Below are 22,229 nucleotides of genomic sequence, written 5' to 3' on the forward strand. Positions count from 1 at the left end.
GTTTATTGCCTCTGAAATACATTTAAACGTCAATTAATTTGAAATACCTTTAATGTTATTCAAAAGGATAACACCAATTGAAAAAAACCTCACCTAAGTGTAAAAATCAACAGCTGAATCAAAATGGCACATGGAAAAGGTACAGCCTTTCACTGTGAAAAATGCCTAATTGTGCAACAGCGCCAGAGTTTGAATTGTTAACATATTTAATATACCCTGATAAATAAGGATCTGTGGTCATAGACAGCCTTAAAGGTGAGAAGGTAATTAAATGACATACTCTCTAAGGTCCCTATCACCTCTAAATTCTGTGACAGGACAGAAATAGTAGGTAGAGTTCATCCTGTTATTTTGTTGTTGTTCATTCTTATTTCCTTGTAATTACAATTCTGTGACTTTATTATCATTAATTTTCTAAAATTTACTAAATCCTTTCTCCAGCCATCTGTATCTAATGGTTTATACTTTCTTTTCAGTGTCTCATTTTCTATATTGAATGGACCCATTGCCACAATGAAGAAAATCACCCTCACACTCTTAAATGATCATATACCCTAATTGTTATTGGCTCTGGCTATTGTAGTTTTAAAAGTATAACTATTCTTAGTAGCTAAGAAAATTGTTTACAGCTTAGCAGTTTTATGGAACAATGTAATCAAGAACATGAAAACAACATTCTCTTGGTTCCAACAGTCTACCTAAAACCACACTCCTTGTGTAAAACGTGTAGATGTAGAAAGATAAGATCCATAACCACAAGCTTCACTACATTTTTGTCTTCTCTGTTATAACACACCGTGTCCATTCACCCTTCTCTCACCAGGCCTATCTATGTGGCTGCTGAAAGGTCCACGGCTTCTCCTGTTTCTTCTTCTTTTGTTTCAGCCCCTTCACTTACTTTCTCATTCTCCAACTCTGTTTCCATCTTTTCCCCTGTCTCACCTGGAAAATAACCAAAGAAGATATTAAGAGACACTCATTTATCATTAACAATAAATTACCCCACAGTTTGTTTCTGATGGGGGCAGTTCTTGATCTTTAGGTCTGAACGGTAAGTTTCTCTGACGGTATCCAGAAAGGCCATCACCTTGATGTGATGCCCTCAGGGCCTCTGAGTGGCTAACGTCAAGTCACTTAGCAGCCCGAGTCTTGGCATACTCTTACAAAATAAATTTTCCCTATAAAATCAGGATGCAAAATTACCCACGAAATGGCAGCAGAACATATTACAATAGAAAGCTTCATTTGTATCTAAATCAAAAGGTGGTCCAGAGATGGCCCCAAACCTTGTTTGACCATTATGGTTTTTAAAGAAAACAATTGTTGGCCAGGCACGGTGGCTCACGCCTGTAATCTTAGCACTCTGGGAGGCTGAGGCGGGAGGATTGTTTGAGCTCAGGAGTTCAAGACCAGCCTGAGCAAGAACAAGACCCCCATCTCTACAAAAATAGAAAGAAATTAGCTGGACAACTAAAAATATAGAAAAAAATTAGCCGGGCATGGTGGCACACGCCTGTAGTCCCAGTTTACTCAGGAGGCAGAGGCAGGAGGATTGCTTGAGCCCAGGAGTTTGAGGTTGCTGTGAGCTAGGCTGACTCCATGGCACTCTAGCCCGGGCAACAGAGTGAGACTCTGTCTCAAAAAACAAAAAATATATATATATAACAAAATGGAAATCATGCCCCAGAAAAAAATGTTTATTTTTTTTATTATAACACCAATAAAGAACAGTACAATTTGTTTTATACTGATAGAACACATCTAAAATTTTAAAACCCATATGCCAAGACAAAATACATTTTCTCTAGTCTTCTCTTAAAGATCAAAAGACTATGGAAGAACAGGGGAAGACTGACAGTCATTTTCTAAAGACAAGATTGGCAAAGATGGGCCAGGCACGGTGGCTCACGCCTGTAATCCTAGCACTCTGGGAGGCCAAGGCGGGCAGATTGTTTGAGCTCGGGAGTTCAAGACCAGCCTGAGCAAGAGCAAGACCCCCATCTCTACTAAAAATAGAAAGACATTAGCTGGACAACTAAAAATATATAGAAAAAAAATTAGCCAGGCATGGTGGTGCATGCCTGTAGTCCCAGCTACTTGGGAGGCTGAGGCAGAAGGATCACTTGAGCCCAGGAGTTTGAGGTTGTTATGAGGTAGGCTGATGCCATGGCACTCTAGCCTGGGCAACAGAGCAAGACTGTCTCAAAAAAAAAGAAAAAGAAAGAAAAGTTTTACCGGCGAGCTGAACTGAGCATGGATGGAATGCCTGTTTCTCAGGTATGGAAGCCTTTTTGGTTAGGTCAAATGATTTTTACAGCTGAAAGAGACTTCAGCAACTGTGTCAGTCATCCCTCTCCCAGAGCTGGTCTCCTGTGGAGCACATCTGAACATCCTGAATGTTTGACAGCATAACTTTTACCTTCAATGTGTTGGTCCTCTTCATTAGTATTAATTTTCACACTGGCCCCTGTCTCTGCAGCTCCTGATGGATGCTCCAAGCTTCCAACTATTCTTTCAAGTTGAATCTGCTCCATGTTTCCTGGACCTTCATAGAGTGGATCATTCATTACAGGTGTTTCCACAAGCTGACTCCTGTCCAAGACTTCTGGTGTTACGTTCTCTTTGGGAATTGTTTCTAGAAGCTGGGACTGCTCCTGTTTTCCCAGTGTTGCCTGAAGTTGCTGTTCTTCAGCTATTTCCACAGGCTGACTTCCTTCGAAGATTTCTGGAGATTCATTCTCTTTGGGAATTGTTTCTAGAAGTTGGACCTGCTCATCCTTTCCCATTGCTTCTTGAGGTTGCAGCTCTGTAGCTGTTTCCAGAGGCAGGATGTTCTCAGCTGTTCCTAGAAGCATCATCTCTCTGGCAGTTGGTGGATTCTCAGCACTTTCCACCACGCCAGGGGAGTCCGTCTCTCCTCCTGTCCTCAAAGGCTGACCCTCGGCTTGTGTTCCTAAAGGTTCAGCCTCGGCATTTTCTTTTAAAGGCTGAGCTTCTGTCACTGCTTTCACGTCTTTCTTCTCTTCTGTTCCTGGGGTATCACCTTTGCCACCTGGTCCCTCTATAGGCTGAGTCTTCTCTGTGGATTCTGAGTGGTCTGCAGCGTCCTTTCCAGGGGCTACCTCCTCTGCCAGGGGCTGTTCACAGACGGATTTAACACCATTAGCTGTAGACTCTGCTGAAACTTTGAGTTTTTCTAATGGAGGAAGGCTTTCCCTTTGTCCATTGTCATACAAAGTAGATTCTCTTCCCAACGTACATGGCTTTGGTTGGGCAAAGCAGGACTCACTTTTTTCTGTGATTGAAAAATGTTCATTTGAAGATACTTTTTAATCATACATTTGAAAAAGAAAAGAGAAAACACAAATTATTGTTTAGTTTTATCTTAAGAAAGCTGATATCAAGAAGTAGATTTAACAGTTCAAGATAGTCCCAGGTACATCTAGTACAGAAAGGCCATACCATGACCCTAATACTCTCCAAGTCAAATCCCTTTACTGTCTGCAGTTCAGACATCTCGTCTTAATTCTGGAGTCCTCCAAAACCACCCTTTTCTCCTGTCTGCTTCTTGTGCAACTTCTCATGGTTCCTGTCCCATATTCTACTTTGTTTCTCATGTTCTTTTCCCTGTCACACCCTTTCTCCTCTTTAGACTTAGTAGAAGGTTTCACGATTTGTGTTCCTTGGGCTGCTAGAGAGGTCTTGCTTTCCTTCTAATACAGAACGGCCCCCAGTAAAGAGAAAAGCTCCATGGTGGAGAAGCCCTAGCAGGTGAAGGCTAAGAAATCTGGGAAGGGAAGTGGTAGGGACAGTTTAACCTGAGTTCCATGTCATTTTAGGGACACAGTGAGAAAAGAAATCGAGAGAGAGTTGGGAAACATCCATGTTACTTCTGGTTCTTCCTCTGACTGTGTGACCTTGGGAACTTAGCTCCCAATGATCTTGTCTCTAAAACAGCAGTGAACCTCTCTCTCGCCCACCTATCTCAGAGTTGCATGAGACACCCTGTCATATTAAACAGTGGATACAAAAGTGCTCTGGACTGTTTAAAAGAAGCATCTTGGCAACACATGTATACTCTTTGACCCAGTAATCCCACTTCTGGAAACTTACTCTAAAAGCATAAACCTTAGGAAAATGCTTTGGGGGGAAAAATATGTTATCTCAGTATTCTTTATAATAGCAAAAGCTGGAAAACAATTTAAGAGTCAAGTTGGGGAACAGATATTCCACTGGATGGAATATGGTTGTACCATGAAAAAAGATGATTATGAAGAGCAAATGCTAAAATAAGAAAATAATTATGATATAATAAGTTAAAAAAAATCACTCATGGTTGATCAAATGAAATAATGCATATAAAATGTTTATTAGCCCAAAGTCTGCTGTGCAGTAAGTTAGCAATCAATTTTATATACAGTATGATTGCAGCAATGTTGAAAGAAAGGAAGGGAAGGAAGGAAAAAGAGAAGAAAAACAAATTACAAATAGAGGTGGGAAAAGACTAGAAGAAAATAAACCAAATCTTAAAATGGTCTGTAGGTGATATTTTCCCTCTTGTATCTTTTCTTCCCAAAGATTGTTTTTATTTTTTTTTCCTTTTCCCCTAAGTTACCATCTATCCCAGTTACGTATGCATGTAGTGTAAAGAGTTACTGCTTATCTAACGTAAGTTAAAGACAGATAACACTTGGGTATCCTCTCCCATTTCCCCTTCTCTAGGGATAAATATTTCAATTATTTTAGCTCTTCTGGAGGGATATTTTTTTCTATACTGCTAAGTGAATTGTACTTCAGGCTTTTTCTGTTTGGAGTATTTCAATTGACTGACAGAAGATAAAGACTTAGCTCCTTTTCTAGCCACCTTCACCACCTACCGCTCTCTCCCATTCCACATTCACGTTTCCTTTCAATTCAGCAATTGTATGTTAAGTATTTAAAATGGTAATGCAGTTTGGATCCTATCAATATTCAGTTATATGTACATATAATGACCACATCTGCTATGAGGAACGGAGCCATGTACTAAGCCATTACTTTGTGTAAACAATTTTTTCTTTTTCTCCAAGTTAATAACTGTCATGGTTTTTCCTTTCCTTAGTTTGTATGTTCTCATGCATTCAACTCACTGCTGATTCTCTTTTAATACATTTATTCACAACAAATACCTGTCAATTTCATTTTTATGAAGAAAATGAGAGACTTATTGAGATACCTGGTGCCACCAACCCCTGAGCTTTTTAAGGATCCTGTGGCCTCAGAGCCACAACTGTTTAAAAAAAAAGTTTAAAAAAAAGGATCCTGTGGTATCTGGGTTGTTCTCAGTTTTCTCTCCTGCTAACATCCACTTGAACTTTCCTTGGTATGCTACGTGAGTTATCACACGTCTCTGTGCCTTCTGAATTCCCAGCTTGTTCTAGTATTGTCTTTTCTGATGTTCTTCCCATCCTTGTGGGTTTCAATTGTTTTTAGAAATCTCTTTACTGTCATTTTAGTGCATTTCAGGAAGGCAGAAAATGAGATCCACGTTTTAAATCTGCCACCATCATCAATATGTTAAAAAATGCTTTAATGATTATTTATAATGAAAAAAGTAAAAATTTCCAGATGAATACATAGAATGTATATAAAAGCAGTTTACATACAAAGATGAAAACCGCAGGCTTTGCTCTCTGGTATCGCAGAGTCATGGAAAGCCATCAGAAGCAGTATACTAACAAAAACAGTGCCATACGGTAAGTTCTGTGACAAATGCAAGAGGTCACACGTGAGTTGAGTGGTATAGGATCATTTCTGTGAGTTCCAGAGGAGAATGCACAGGGGAGCCTGGAGCCAGTGGCTGGAGGCTGGTCAGGAGCCAGATAGTAGAGAGCCATGTAGGTGGTGCTAAAGAGTTTAGAAGTTATCCTGAAGGCATAAAGAGCAAGAATTGTGAGCACGGCTTTTTCTTTCTTTTTTTTTTTTTTTTTTAATTTTTTTATTTTTTTGAGACAGGGTCTCACTCTGTCACCCCAGCTAGAGTGCAGTGGCATTATCATAGCTCACTGCAACCTCAAACTCCTGGGCTCAAGCAATCCTCCTGCCTCAGCCTCCCAAGTAGCTGGGACTACAGGTGTACACGACTACACCCAGCTAATTATTTTTTTAATTTTTTGTAGAGATGGGGTTCACCATTGCCCAGGCTGGTCATGAATTTCTGGCCTCAAATGATCCTCCCACTTCGGCCTCCCAAAGTGCTAGGATTACAGGTGTGAGTCACTGTGCCCCGCCAGGGCTTTCTTAAAAAGTTACATAAATATACATGCATCATATAGCTCAGCCATTTCACTCCTAGGTATTTTCCCTAAAGAAAAGAAAGCATATGTCCATACAAACACTTGAACACACATGTTCATAGCAGCTTTATTTGCAATAGCCCAAACCCGGAAACAACCCAAATTTCTATCAATAGGTGAATGAGTAAGCAAATGTGGTACATCCATACCATAGAATACTACTCAGCAAATAAAAAAGAAATGAACAATTGATAAATGCAACAACATCGATGATTTTCAAAATAATTATGCTGAGTGAAAGAGGACAAAAGATCACATACCGTATGATTCCATTTATATAAACTCTAGAAAATGTCAACTTATCTAAGTGACAAGAAGTAGAAGAGTGGTTGTCTGGGGACTGGAATCAGAGTGGGACAGGAGAGGGGATTTCAAAGGGGCATAAGAAATCTTTGGGGGTAATCGAGATGTTTCACTACCTTCATTGTGCTGATGTTTCCACGGGGGCACACATATGCCAAAACTGACTAAAAACATGTGCAGTACAAATATGTGCAGTTTATTGTATGTCAATTATACCTCTAAAAACTGCTGATTTTTTGCATGTAAAAATAAATAAAAGAAAATGAAAAAAAAGGACTGTTATCAGGGAGTGACTCCATCAGATTTAGATTTTTAAAACCTCCCTCTGGACAATGAATTAGAGGTGGGCACACTGAAATCAATGGGACCAGTGACTTCTGAGAAGTAAAAGTGGCTGGACAGAACAACAGATTCAGGGGGTGAGCAGAGGGAGAGGGAGGGTCTAGGGTAACACTGGTTGATAGCTTGGATGCTACAGGTAGAAAACATAAGATGAATAGATTTGGGCTAGAGAGAGACATGAATTGTTTGGGTTGGGGCATGTTGGAGATGGTTATAGTTTGTGCATCCTGGTGGCAAAGTCCAGGAGGCAGTTGGACATATGGATCTTGGCTGGAAATATTTGTGACAGGCTGGAGGTGAGCTATCTATCTTATTAATACATTTGTTTTGTATCTTGAGAAAGGGGTAGTTTTTGCATAGAGGCTCCTGTGAGGAGGGGGAAATGAGGAGAAATGTGTGTGTCTGTGTGTCTGTGTGTGTGTGTTACAACACCTGTACCCCAACCCCGTTTCGGAGAATGGGTGTGAATCTTCCTGGATCACAGCCAGGGGCAGAGAAGCAGAGCTCGGAAGCAATCTTAAGAGACACAGGGCACAGGCTTCAGGGGTTCATACAACAGAACTGGGAAGAGGGCTGTCCTTCACCCTCCACCCCTGCATGATCACAAATGAAGGCTTCAAATTAATAGCAGGTAAGACAACTTAATAAAGGTGATGTCTGAGGTCTATGAAGGAATTCATCATGACAGGACAACCAATTTACATACCACACGAAGGATGTTCTGGTGATAACTGCCTTAGGGAGTTAACCAGGAAATGTGTTAATGTACTTATCACAGATGTCTGACAAATTATATTTCCTGGTAAAATTGTTATCACAGTGATTAGTATCGTCAGTTAAATGACATGAACCATTTTCATCCACCTGTGCCAGTCATGGGTACAGAAAGGCATCATTCTTCTGGAACAGAAAGTTGTGGGGGAGAAAAATGTGTAAACACACCCAAAACGTAGCCACGGAATTTGATGTTTTTAAAAATATAATATGCTATGGGTCTAAGTCAACTTTTTTCCCCAAACAAAAAGCTTTGCGAAAATTTATTTCTCCACAGATGATGTCGTAAGTGTCCAAGTGATCTATTAATTTTTGCCATAACTAGAACATTTATGCCCATGATCACAGGGTCCATTTTCACTCTCATGTATGTTTCCCAATCTTATTGCTACACTGGAAGGAGAAAGGTGTCCCCAGTATATCATTTTATAAAACACAACCTGAAAATAGTCAATCAAGCTGGGAAACATTACAAAAGGATGTCCCTGTCTTTAATATTTTTCTGGGGTATCCCAAAGAAGATAAAATACCTTTAAAATGATCACACACACACACAAAAAAAACAGATAAAATGCTAGAAGTGTAGTGCCACATACATTTCATAATTTATAATGATTAATTGCAATCTAACAAATTTTGAAATGACTGGATTTTGCAGTTAATAGCTCCCAAGGTTCAGAAGTTCTTTCTCCCATGTGATAGAAGAGACAATCTGCTCTGAAGGAGAGGACAGAGATCTTCTGACCTTGAAAATAACACCTATAATGTAATGGATTTTAACCCTGGTTCCTGCACTTACTAGCTTTATTAAGCCTCTTTGTGCCTCAGTCTTACCACCTGTAAAGTGGGAATAGTGTTAGTACCTAACCAGGGAGCTGCTTTGAGGAGAACATGAGATAATACACAGCATCTAGCACCCCCTAAGTGCCAATCAACCTTAGCACCACTATCATTATATCACCCTTCATGGCCCAAGCAAGGATGAAATTATGATGGACAAACAGAAAAGTAAGGTCATTCCTTTCATTCTAACACTGGTACCTTTCTGTGAGCCTATTCAGAAAGAAAAAAGATTAGAGGAAATAAGTGAAAAGGTTTCAAAACCAATGATTGTTTCAAACCATCTTTCAGAGAACACAACAATAAAGTCTACAATTACCACTACAACTTCCTTTCTGGCTCCAGATTTCATATCCCTCAGATTGTTTTTACCCTTGAGCTGCTAAGGGAAGTACAACTTTTTTTTATTTGTTTGATCTCCCTCCCTTCCCTTTAGCTGAAGCAGGACATTCCAGATGCTGGGTATTAATCCTGACTCCACCATTTACTTAACTGTGCAATCTAGACAAGTTCCTAACCTCTCTGGACCTCTCAGTTTCCGTATCTGTAAAATGGAGATATCGTTTGTCTTTCAGGCTTGTTGGGAGAATTGACTGAGGTGATAATGTGTGTAATTTTCCCATCGTGGTGTCTGACATGAGGAGGTGGTCAGTAAACAGGGATGCAGCACACACTATACGGTATTCCTACTGCACAGGGGTGCCCCCTGCTGAAGGAGTGAGGGAAAGCAGAACCCCAGCCTGAGTGTGCTTGCAAGGGTGAGTGTGTTGGTGATGGAGAGCTTTCTTTTTCTAATTGTACAAAGGTCCCTTGAGGACTTGAAGTGACCTGTCGACAAAGTATAGCTAAATGAGCAACAGAAAAGCTAAACTGCACTCTGGGAGGCCGAGGCAGGAGGATCACTTGAGGTCAGGAGTTCGAGACCAGCCTGAGCAACAGCGAGACCCTGTCTCTACTAAAAATAGAAAGAAATTATCTGGACAACTAAAAATATATAGAAAAAATTAGCCGGGCATGGTGGTGCATGCCTACAGTCCCAGCTACTCGGGAGGCTGAGGCAGGAGGATTGCTTGAGCTCAGGAGTTTGCGGTTGCTGTGAGCTAGGCTGATGCCATGGCACTCTAGCCCGGGGAACAGAGCAAGACTCTGTCTCAAAAAAAAAAAAAGGAAAGAAAAGAAAAAGAAAAGCTAAACTGCAACATTAAAGGGTTTGATAAACAGTCCCCTAAACACTATGAAGGTATCAAATGTTGACCTATAAAATTGTAGTGTTACCATGGTAAGTTTTAAAACATGATTATTGATAGATAATGGAATTGCACTGATAACATTAGCAATGATTTGACCAGACCTGACTGGTGTTAATAAAGGCCACTGGTAGTTTTTATATAAATAAATGTTTTGTTCTGTTTGTTGGCTTTGATTTCTTTTATTCATCATGTATTTATCAAGTGCAAACTACAGGCTGGCTCTGGCAGACAATAGGAGTCATAGCAGGTAATAAGGAAGATTTGGTTTCTTCTGTCTTAGAGTTTACTGCCTTCAAGGAAATTCAAATAATAGCTATTCCCTTCGTTAAGTACCACTTGGTAGCTATGCATTACCTCTTACCCAAGCACTTCCACACGCTCTGTCCACATGATTTTATGAATCCCCAACATACCTCCTCAAGGTAGAAGAAGGTACTATACATCCTTTGTTCTAGAACTCTACCTTGAAAAGCAGTAAGATATATTGTCCACAAACAGGAGATATTCTCTGCCTAATCTATATTATTATGTAATAAGTATTGAGGACAGAGGCATTGTTTCCGCATCCAAAGTTTTTTAAAGATGTGTCTGTTTTCTGAACCCTACATTTCATCAAATCATACACTGCTCTGTGCCTAATCCTTTGGTGCTCATTATCTCTCTTGATTCTGTTGTAAACTGATCCATGCACAAATTTGTTGTGACAGCTGAACTAACAGAACTCTTGTTGTAAGCACCGTTGTGATAGGCACACAAAGAAACCAAATACTAGGCAACATTGCAGAAGGGATTAGAACTAGAGCTAACATACCTGAAACTCACATTATGGTGGAAGCTTTTCAACTCAGTTCATTACCCTAATCAAAAATGAAAAGTTTCTACCCAACAAAGAGAAAAACTTGCGGCCAATATTTCCTATGGCAATGCCATATTAGACATCCTAAAGACCTCACTGGCCTTGTCTGCTGGATTTTCTAGAGAATTCGTGAGGAAGGGGGGGCTCTGGTATTTTCCTTGCTGCCACCATTTCTAGGTTCTTGTAGCTTTTGAGCTCAGGGAACCAGGGATGTAGCATGAATCAGCTCCAAGGAGAAAATCCACTCATCTTCATTCTCATTTTCTTACTTTGCTTTCTCCTCAATTCCATTCTATCATTCATCCATCCATTCAATAAACATTTGTGGAGATACCAGTGGTATTATTCTAGATGTTTTTGCTCTTTTCCCACCTCAAAGTGTGTACAAACACTGTGTACATCCCCAGTGTGCATTCCATCAGCCGGTGGATGCCAATGGGGCACTCGCTCTGCAGACAGGTGCACTGAAGCAATATTCTAGATACTGAAGTATAAAATCATCAGCCAGAAAAATCCTATAGCGGTTAAATAAGAATCAGACACATCACTTTTCTTTTTAATAGAAGCACCTGAATGTACATATCTAAAATTCTTTTTGATCATCACAAAGCAAACATGATGAAATTTGAAGGCAAACTTCATGCTAAAATTAAACTATAGAGAAAAAAGCACATGCAATTGGGAAGACACTCCTGGAACACCTGATCAGCTCACCACGGGCTCACATGGAGATGTGGGTGCCTGCCTAGGGGAGAGGCTGACGTTTAAGAGCTACAGAGTCAGTCATCTAGCCATGGAAAACAGCTGCCCCCTTCAGATATACTTTTCCAATTTCATTTTCTTTAATTTCTTTTAGACTCTTATGAGATAAACCCTTATTGCAAAAATGCTATAGCACAAAACATCACTTTTGAAATTATCAACAGTATTCACCACTGAAAAAGACAGTTTCATTGGTGGATGATCATTATCAATACAAGGGAATCCAATATTTGTCTGTAAAATCAAAGCCATCTCACTGGACAAGGAAAGTGGAGAGGAATGAACACTATGTCTCTGTATGTATGTGCCCTCACAGGCCTTGCCCACCCTGCTCCTCTAGGAAGAACAACAGTGGTTCACATTTATTGCGGCACTGCGCCTAGAGCTTTATATGGAGTATTTCATTAAATCTTCCCCAAAACTACGTAAGGTAGGGCCACTGTTATCTCTATTATACAGTTGAGGAAATTATGGCATCTTTATCTAGGAAGGGCACTCAGCTAGTAAGTGGCAGAGCTCAGATTTAAGCCCAAGAAAGTTTGATTCCACTTTGAAGATTTAGGTGCCTTTGAAGGCAAAATGTGATCCCAGAAGTCACACCATCAGCATGATCTGGGAGTTGTTTATTCTTTTAATGCTGAATCTCAGGCCCCACCCCAGATCCGCTGAACCGGAATCTATATTTTAACAAGATCCCCAGATGATTAGGTCATCGATGAGGTCACCAGGGAAAGGCATACAGAAGCTAGTTAGGAGAGACTACAGTGGATGATGAACCCGAAGTTCACCTGGTGGGCACAGGTGCCCTTCGTTCTCCACAGGTGTTGCTGCCTATCTTCACACATCTGGTGTGGTCTCCATCCTCACACTAACACACCACGGCCAGCACAAGAGATGACAGAAGTATATTGATTCAGCAATGAATCAAGGTCCTGAATGGGTCCAAGTGCGCTCCACACTGGATAGGGACATTTTTCTCAAGCTTCCTTCATTTCACAGAATTGGCTAGGTTTCTAAGTCAGAAAAAAAAAGAGGCCTTCTAATTTCTCATCTGAAAGCAAAGTCAATACTTTCTCTACCTTGTACTCTAAGAGGGGTGGACGCCTAACGCGAGGTGGCTGTCCTCCCAGTTTGGTCACTGTGCCTGTGTCTGACTCGGTCAGGGTGCAGAGTACAAAGGCCTGTGGCTGAGAGCAGGTGTCTGTGCTTGAGAAGGGAGTTAGAAGTTAGCAGCTTTGTGCTGGGATGGAAGACTTAAATTCTGCAACAGAGCAGTCATATTCATGTCAGACACTCGGGCCTTGAGTCGGGGTGGTCTAGGCACCCTGAGAGCCACTAGTACTAGAAAGAGCAGTAGGCATACTCCGTGGGAGAATGATCCAGGTCTTTCAGCTGCTACCACTCTCTCAGGTTAGGGACCCACAGGCAATTCTGATGACTTTGGTTCCATGGTTGAGAAACAGGATAGATCATATTAGGCAAAATAGGGGCTTTTCTTCTCCAGAATGAAAAGCCATTTGTAACAAAGCAAAAGTCTTCCTCTCATAATCCTATGCACGTTGGAGGCCAGCGTTGGGTCTTCTGGCACAGGCATTTGAAAACTGAACTGAATGCGTTTCTTCATAAAGCAAAGCATAAGAAAAAGCTTTAATCTAGGAAGAAGTATTTGACCAAGAATCATGGAACTACTTAAACTGGAAGATTTCAATTAGCTTAGGATATAAAAGAAAAATCTACACTCACCCTTCTTCAAGTTTCAGAGTCTCCAAGAGGAGTAGTAGAGAAACGTAGCAGGCAGTGATGAGTCACGTCAACCCCTGGTGCAATGTGATGAGAAGGGCACTTTATCTCTGTGCTCTTCCTCCCCAAACCCCCAAACCCCAGTCTGATCATGAGAAAAATACCAGATAAATTCCAACTGAGGAACATTCTACAAAATACCTGACCAGTACTCCTCAAAACTGGCAAGGTCTTTAAAAGCAGGGAAAATCTGAAAAACTGTCACAACCGAAAGGAGCCTAAGGAGATATGATGACTAAATGTAACATGAGATCCTGGATGGGATCCTGGAACAGAAACAGGACATTAGGGAAAAACCAAGGAAATCCAAATACAGTATGGACTTCAAGAAGAATGTATCAGTTTTGGTTCATTAATTGTGACAACTTAGCCTACAAAGTAAGATGTTAGTAAGAGAAGACAGTGAGTGTGGAATACATAAGAACTTTCTGTACTATCTTCATAATTTTTCTGTAAATCTAAAACTATCCTAAAATAAAATTTATTTTTAAAAAAATGATAGCAGAAAAAGTACAAGAGCAAGTAACCTATCAAAGTAAGATCTGGTAGCATTAGAAAAACCATTCTATAAACTTCAGTTATTCACATACCACCTTTATGATTTTTTAATATTCCTGTACTGCTTATGCTATTATTGACTTAATATGTGTAAGTCACATTTTTCTTTAAAAAAAAAAAAGTGAGGAAATCAACACACTCAAAGATCTAGAACTTGACCTTTTTTTTGGAGACATGATCTCACTCTGTTTTCCGGGCTAGAGTGCAGTGGTGTCACCATAGCTCACTGTAACCTCAAACTCTTGGGCTCAAGCAATCCTCTTGCCTCACCCTCCCGAATAGCTGGGACTTCAGGCACACACAACCACACCTGTCTAATTTTTTATTTTTGGTAGAGATGGGGTCTTGGTATTGCCCAAACTGGTCCCCAACTCCTGGCCTCAAGCAGTCCTCCCGCCTCGGCCTCCCAAAGTGCTAGGATTACAGGTGAGAGCCACTGAGCCCAGTCTAGAACTTTTGATCTTAAAAAAAAAAGAATTAGAAAAGCCATTTGTAACAAAGCAGTAATTTCTAATTTGTTTAACTGAGATTCACTAATATTGATATTAATGACAGATAATTTTTATTGAGAACTTGCTAGGCAACATACTCTAAGCCAGGGGCCAGCAAAATTTTTTCTGTAAAGGGACAGACAGTAAATATTTTCAGCTTTGCCAGGCATGGGTCTCTACTGCAAATACTCAAATCTGTTGTCTCAGTGAGAAAGCAGCTACAGACAATATGTAATGAATGGACAAGTCTATGTTCCAATAAAACTTTATTTACAAAATAGATAGTGGGTTGGATTTGATCAGCAGGCCATTTTGCCAACCCCTGTTCTAAGCAATATTTAGGCTAGTTCCTACGTGTGTTGTATATACTAACTCATTTATTTCTCAGGTCAACTCTATGAAGTACTATTGTGAATCCTATTTTACAGATGAGGTCATGGAGGCTCAAAGTCACACAACTAATAAATGATCCTGAACCAGGATTTGAATCCAGACAGTCTAACTCCAGACCCACATTCTTAATCAGCACTCTATACTGTCTTTCACTATGTTGCAATTCACACACACACACACACACACACACACACATATTAATGTGAGATATACAAGTAACCAGAGCCTCTCATAACATCTAGTCTACAAGGCAAGCAAAAGAAAAGGAAATCAGCCAAAAGAAACTATGTGGTTTATATCAGAGTCTTGGGAAAATGGGAAAGGGCAAGAATAGGAAAAATAAATCACCTACAGAACGAAAGAAAAGGTTCATTATCATTAGCAATGACAGTGAGGGAAAGAAATAAGCAAAGAGAATGGTTTGGGGAGGACATTTCATCAGAGGTCCTTGCTGGGGTGGCTGAAGGCAGATGCTATCTCACAGTAAGAAAAACTACTAGTAAAAATGACAGAGCAGTTAGCAGCCCAGCGCTTCCTGATGTTTTTAATGTCATGGCACACAAAGAATATGATATTTGTGCAGCACCCTAGAACAAATGGAGGAAGCTGCTCCCAGAAGGTTTGGGCTGCCCTGAAGGCTGGGAGAAACACTGGCGTGCTGTGACCCATCCTCGCAGGCTGGGAAACTCTGATACAACACGGGTGGTACTAAGTAATGCACACCAGCACTGCCTGGCTTAGTCCACCCACCTTCACAATTTCCAGGGGGTTTTAGCTGTCAATGTGGGTTTTTTTTTTTTCTTCTTCAATCTTCATCCTTAAAGGGTGAAGTTCAGACACTCTTAAATACATACAAAAGAATGAACTCTAGAACCTGGAGGCAATTCCCAGGAGCAGTCCTAGGAATGTGAACAACAGCAAGGGTCCTGAGATGGATCAAGAAGCTTCTGAGATCATTAAGGTACTTTCAAAACATTAGCACTGGCTTGGAGAGCTACATTCTCGCATTTTACTTAAAAAAAAAAAAAAAATCATTACCTAGTACTACTGACACTTACACACACCAGCATTTGAAGCCTGGCCAAGTTTGAAGATTTTTATCAGTTTTGGTGAGACTTTCAGTAACCCCTACAAATATTTAGGGTTTTTTTTTCAAACTTGCTGTAAAACATTAACATAGAATAGAACTGAAACTGTACCCTTGAGCAGGATGTGTGGCAATCCTACAGAAGCATGATTTACCAGTACACAATCAAGCTTTGTCATACTGTGTTTACCTTTTCCTGCATGACTAGGAGACCCTCTTCACAGCCCAACCCTCTCTTCCCAAGCCTGTCTCAGCCAATGTTACCTTTCGGTTTCCGCTATTCCTTGAGTCCTGATTCCTCCTCTGCTTTTCTAAGTAATAATCTATCTCCCTGAATCCCCATTTCTGTCAATCCATCCACTTACCCATCTACCCACTGAACAGTTATTGATTGCATTTTCCTATGTGTGAGGCCACACTACAAGTTCCTAGCAGAACTAGGACTAGACCCCAGAAGGAACTGGACGTTGTGAAAAAAGCACGGTCTTTAGAGTCACATATATTGGGCTTCAGCCCCAGCTCCATCACTTACTAGCTCTGGGACTCTGCCAAAGCCTAGCTGTATTTGGTGCTCCTAATGTTTGCTTTATAAAGCTGTTGTAGAGACTAAATGAGATCATGAACTAAAGCACCTGGAATCAAGAGGATGCTCCCGAACTTGCCTCCTGACTTCTGCTCCATGCCAATGTTTTGATGTGGCTGCACAAATGTCTGAAAGCCTTCAATTTAGAAAAAGATTGATTTTATTGTTCATGACAGTGTAAACTGCTACAACTCTTATGGAAGGCATTGAGGCAGTTATCTGTCAAAAGTATAAATGCATATACCCTTTGACCTAGTAATGCCACTTCTGGGAAACTGTCCAGCAAATACACCTGTACACATCCAAAATGATGTATACACAAAGGAATTCACTGCAGCCTTGTCTGCAACAGGAAAAGACTGGAAACAAATCAAATGTCCCTCAGTAGGGGACTGGTTAAATAAATCACGTAACAGATTATCATGCAGGTATAAAAAAGGAGAAAGAAGTTTTCTATATATCAACATGAAAAAAGTCTCCATATTGTTAGGTGAAAAGAGCCAGATGAAGAATACCTTGTGAGTATAGTACACCATATTTTTTTTAAGACTGAGTCTATGTACGTTGCCCAGGCTGAAGTACAATAGCTATTCACATGTGAGATCATAGCACGCTGCAGCCCGCCTGCCTAGTATATCACATTTTATAAATAAAAATTCGAGAGGGGCCAGGCACAGTGGCTCACGCCTGTAATCCTAGCACTCTGGGAGGCCAAAGCGGGCGGATAGTTTGAGCTCAGGAGTTTGAGACCAGCCTCAGCAAGAGCAAGACCCCGTCTCTACTAAAAAAGATAGAAAGAAATTAGCTGGACAACTAAAACTACATAGAAAAAATTAGCCGGGCATGGCTGTAGTCCCAGCTACTCGGGAGGCTGAGGCAGGAGGATTGCTTGAGCCCAGGAGTTTGAGGTTGCTGTGAGCTAGGCTGATGCCACAGCACTCTAGCCTGGACAACAGAGTGAGACTGTGTCTCAAAAAAAAAAAAAAAAAAAAAAAAAAAAATGAGAGAAAAATAATATGTGCAATGCCTAAAGAAACTTTGGAAGAATATACAAAAAATACCCAAAACTAATATGCATTGGAACTAAGCAGATGGTGGAGATAGGGTCTGAGGTATGCTTTTCACTGCTAGCCTTTTCCAAATATTTTCACATTTGGAACCATGTATGCAGTTCCAATATTTCATTTTAATTAGCTGTATGCAACAACCAAAGATAGTGAACACTCTCTGTGTGCCAGGCTCTAGGGAGGACACAAAATCACACAACAATCAGTCTGGAGACTTCTGGCATTTAAAAGAAAAAAAATCCCATTTATATCATTTCTGTATGTAAGAAAAGCCTATAAAAATTAAGTTTAATGTTAATGATGTTTGTTCTTTAATTAAAAGGGAAAATATTTGTCTAATTAGGCCTGAAATGTCACTGTGTGAAAATATCGGTTGAAGACTAAAGGTACGAACACAGTACAGAGAACAATTCACATAACCGTGTGAAAGTCGAGCCTCATCTGATTGCCTAGGCAGCGTGGACTCCAAGCAGCCAGTGAAAAAGTTCAGGTTAGAACAAACAAATGATTATAGCTGTCAGTGGAAATGTACACATTAACCTAGCAATGAATTTGTCAATAATCACCATCTATTTACTTTGTCCACATTGGTGCTTAAGCTATACCACATAAGGAAGGAGAAGTCTGCCAGAAACAGATAGCATTTACATTATGAAAGAACGAAGCAGTGATTATATGTTAGCAGGGGGCTAGGAGCCTGGGAGGAGGGTTTAGATGCAAAGGCCTAAAGACCTGTGGGTACATTACAATCCATGAAGTCAACAAAACTTTTGTGTTCAGATTCCATCAAATCCTCAGGGCACTGAAAAGAACAGAATTGCTGTAATATTTAAAAATTGCTTCCACAAACACAAGAAATTCCAAACTCAATCTGTCTTATTGTCCTTTCGGAAAGAAAAGTTTCTTTCCTCACATGTTTCAGGGCACTTAGTAAAACTCTATGTGTGACTACCACGTATCAGGCACTATTCTACACTTTGAGTAGCACTGGATAATTATTTACAACCAGATCCCTGTCTCTACCGCTGTTCTCTCCAACACACACACCTGGCCAGTTGTCTTTGGAGGTGATGGGCAGAAGCTCCATGGGACTCAGAGTGTGTGATTGGTCAGGGCAAATGTCTCCCCATGTAATCAGTAGAATAGATTATTCCTGTGCAACCTAATGACTACCTAATAGTAGCTGCTGATTTAAATTTGAATCTAGAAAATAAGTACCTTCATATTTTGGTGTCACAAGATTTTAGCTGTAAGAGACCCAAGACAGAATCAAGCTGAACCCATTATTTTATGATTCTTTTGCTTGTAGGCCAATACTGCATCACGTGTAACAGTTCTTAAACCAGAAAATTTCTTACAGCACATTCAGTAAGGCAGATTTGTCATCACAAATCCAGTTTACAGAATAGTTCATGTATTTTAGCTTTAACTCCTGGAGTGCCAAGGTTGCTATTGCAAATTTACAAGAATTATGATATGAAGGTTATCTCTTTGGGAAGGCACTGGAAGTTTCTACACAACTATCTGTATACTCTGCTTATGTGCAAAGCATTGTTAGGCACTGGGAGAAGAGTGAATAAATGCATGTACAGGACATTCAATAAACCTGGATTGTTTTTATGTAAAAGCACATACACCAGGTAGGTTTGGGGAGGTACATAGGATTTAAAGAAGTTTAAAGCTGCAGAAACAGGACTGAATTATTTATCAGGCCTCTGAGATGATGAAGTTGAAATGCTGATGAACATATAATAGTGTCCAATTACAAGAGAGTATTGTCTCACTGAGGATCAGAAGCAAAATACACCTGTTGATTGATTCAATATGTGTGTTGAGCAATTTATGCAGTGCATTAATTTTCTATACATTAAAATCAGTTGTCAGGTGTTTTAACATTTCTTTCAGGACAACATCCATGAACACTTAGAACAGCAATGAAAGCAAGAATAAAAAATGAAAGAGTACTGTAACTCATGGCTGGTTATTAATATTGGTAATAAAATATTTTTTAAGACAAGGTTATTCATTATTTTCTGAGACTATTAAAAACCCAACTCCAGCTATTGGATACGTTTGTCCCTCCTCAAAAACTACATTCCCTGAAATACATGTTTTAATAAGTTTAAAAGTCTGTAATGATGGTTTAGTCTTCTGCTTTTTAAATCAGGACGCTACTCCTAGGATATCTGAGGCATAGAAGGTGGTAGGAGAAGCCAGAATAATCAAATGTATCTTTCTGAAGCATCCATCTTCCCCCAGTTTTTCATATTGAAACCAACAAGGACTTATCATGGAACAGAATGCAAAAATCCACTTGATTTGTTACTTGCTCTGGCCTCTTCAGAGCATGCTGGGGTGATGGAGGCTCTTGCCTCTTTAGGAGAAAGGTTAGCAAGCACCGTGGGTGAGGAATCGTTTTCCTATCTCTTCACATTCTTGTCAGTTGAAAAGGGGGTTGGAATCACTTTTATATACGGTTTTAATTTTTTGCTTATTCCCTAACTTTTTATTGCTTTCTGTTATCCACTGAAGCTAGAAATAAATTACCATACTCCACGAAAATAGCAGCAACACATTTCTCACTAAGACACACTAGCTGAGCTTTGAAACAGCATTCATGACAATCCTGTGCTCTCTACCACAAAATCAGAGAGGAAGACATTTGTGTTATTGCGATAGCACAAGGTGCTAAGAGAAGACCTGCGAAGAGGAACTAACTAGAGCATAAAATTCCCCTCAGCATTAGCCTTCCAGAAGACTGTAAACCAGCTTGAAGGAATTTGCTTACCCTGCAGAGCTTTGTTGAAAATCTAAGAATTCAACTGTAAAACCCAGTTATTCTCTAGTTCATGTATGTGCTTTTATACTTTTTACAATACAGTACTTACCACTTTCTGATACTATCTTAACCATTTGTTTCTCATGCTTATTGTCTGTCTGGTTCACTCTCAACCTCCATAAGCAGGGTCCAGCATCTAGCCAAGCACCGTGTTATTACATAGTAGATGCTCAAAATATCCTTGCTGAATTTCTTTGTAAGAGTCAGTGATGAATACTTTTTATCACATATTTCTCAAGAAATAGCTAAGCCAAAGATAGGGGAAAGTGTATGTGATTTCTTCAAAAGTGCAGGAACCTATTTATTTGATGGAGTGAACGCCCGTCTGCATTCTCTGCATCCTTTGCCATCTTCTATGCGGAAACACTGATGGGAGGGCAAAGGGGAGAAGGTCTTGATCGGACATTTCCAGTGTCGCGGCTAAGCGCGCTAGGGATGTGACACCGATTCCCCGCGGTCACATCGCGCACAGGGTAAACGCAGCGCCTGGCTGCTGGCCGCGCAAGTACGGGAAGCAAGCGCAGTGCAACGCTCCGGGACCGCCGCACCCTCGGTCACAGCAGCGCCGCTCCGGATTTCGGGGGAAATCGCCCTTTGCCCGGGTTCCGCCCACCCGCTGGGGAGAAGCCCGCCCCCTACCGGGCGCGGTGGGCACAGGGCGCGCCTTTTGGACCTCCCGGGAGGGAGCCCACCCGACTCCCGGCTCGGGCGAGGGTGGCGCCCGCTCCCCTGCTCACCGCTGCGGAACCTGCTGCTGTCGCCGGCCTTGTTGAGGGTGCTGCTGGAGCAGCCCATCGCGGGGAGCGCAGCCACCTGTCCCAGCGCAGCGTGGGCGGAGGCCACCGAGCCCGCGCGAACCGCACCGGGAGCCGCTGAAGTTTTTCCAACTCTGCAGCCGGGCTATCTCTGGGCACGGCGCAAGCGCACAGCGGAGAGCGAGGTAGCGGGTTGCACACCTGGAGGGGCAGGGGAGCGGGAGCTGGAAGGAGCCAGGGAGGGCAGAGCGGAAGAGAGCCCCAGCCAGTGGAACCGAGGACCCAGGTGGGGAGAAGACGGAGGGTGTGGTAAAGGCAGAGAGGATAAGTCCCTGAAGCAGGGAAAAGGGTGATGTCAGGGGCGAGGGTGAAGTGGAAGTGCCAGGAGGTGTCATCTGAATCATCCATCAGTAAATAGTTCGGAGGGGAGGAGGCGGCTGGGCCAGTGGCTATTGATTGGTAGACTGGATGTGTGATGACAGTCTTCTCTTACATAACTATAGAACAATTACTACACGGAAGTTTAACATTGATACAATACTACTTAATCCACCTTCCATATTCAACTTTTGTCAATTTTCCAGTCCAGGACTATGCATTACATTTATTTAGTTGTCCTGCCTCTCTTTAGTTTGCTTTAACCTGAAGTAGTTTCCCCAATCTTGCTTTGTCTTTCATGACCTTGACTTTTTTAGACAGGCTTTTTTGGGGGTGGGAGGGGGATGGGGAGGAGTCTCTCTACGTTGCCCAGGCTGGACTCAAACTCCTGGGCTCAAGAGATCCTCTCACCTTGGCCTCCCAGAGTGCTAGGATTACAGGCGTGAGCCACCGGGCCGGCCTCAGGGTTGGTTTCTTGAGGGGCTTCCCTCAACTGGAAAATGGCCATCTTCTCCAATGTCTTCACTTGATCTTTCCTCTGTGCCTATCTCTGTATGTCTCCTCCTCTTATAAAGACATGAGTCATACTGGATTAGGGCCCACCCATTTGACCTCATTAGCCCTTTAAAGGCTGTATCTCCAAATACTGTACAGTCACATTGAGATGTACTGAATGTTGGGGAGACACAATTAGCTTGCAGACAGCCACCTTCTGTCTCACACAACAGAGAGAAAGATCTCTCTCTTCATCTTTTTATAAAGCCACAGTCCTATTGTTTTCGAGCCCTATCCTTAAGTACCTCTTCTTAAAGACTG

The 22,229-nt window shown here is 41.2% G+C and overlaps 1 protein-coding gene across 2 annotated transcripts; it reads right to left on the reverse strand.

The window, feature by feature from the left end:
- Window positions 1–437: 437 nt before the first annotated feature.
- ERICH5 (glutamate rich 5) lies at window positions 438–21,289 on the reverse strand. Of its 2 annotated transcripts, XM_069465466.1 has the most exons (3): window positions 21,018–21,289; window positions 2,420–3,325; window positions 438–942 (listed from the first exon to the last, which is right to left on the reverse strand). In XM_069465466.1, the coding sequence occupies exons 1-3, from the start codon at window positions 21,073–21,075 to the stop codon at window positions 830–832; spliced, it is 1,077 nt and encodes a 358-aa protein (XP_069321567.1). In that variant the 5' UTR covers window positions 21,076–21,289; the 3' UTR covers window positions 438–829. The 2 variants fall into 2 exon arrangements, with proteins under 2 accessions (XP_069321567.1, XP_069321568.1); XM_069465467.1 differs by lacking the exon at window positions 2,420–3,325.
- Between the last annotated feature and the right edge of the window lie 940 nt (window positions 21,290–22,229).

This window comes from Eulemur rufifrons, chromosome 3 (genome assembly GCF_041146395.1).
Source record: "Eulemur rufifrons isolate Redbay chromosome 3, OSU_ERuf_1, whole genome shotgun sequence".
NCBI lineage: Eukaryota > Metazoa > Chordata > Mammalia > Primates > Lemuridae > Eulemur > Eulemur rufifrons.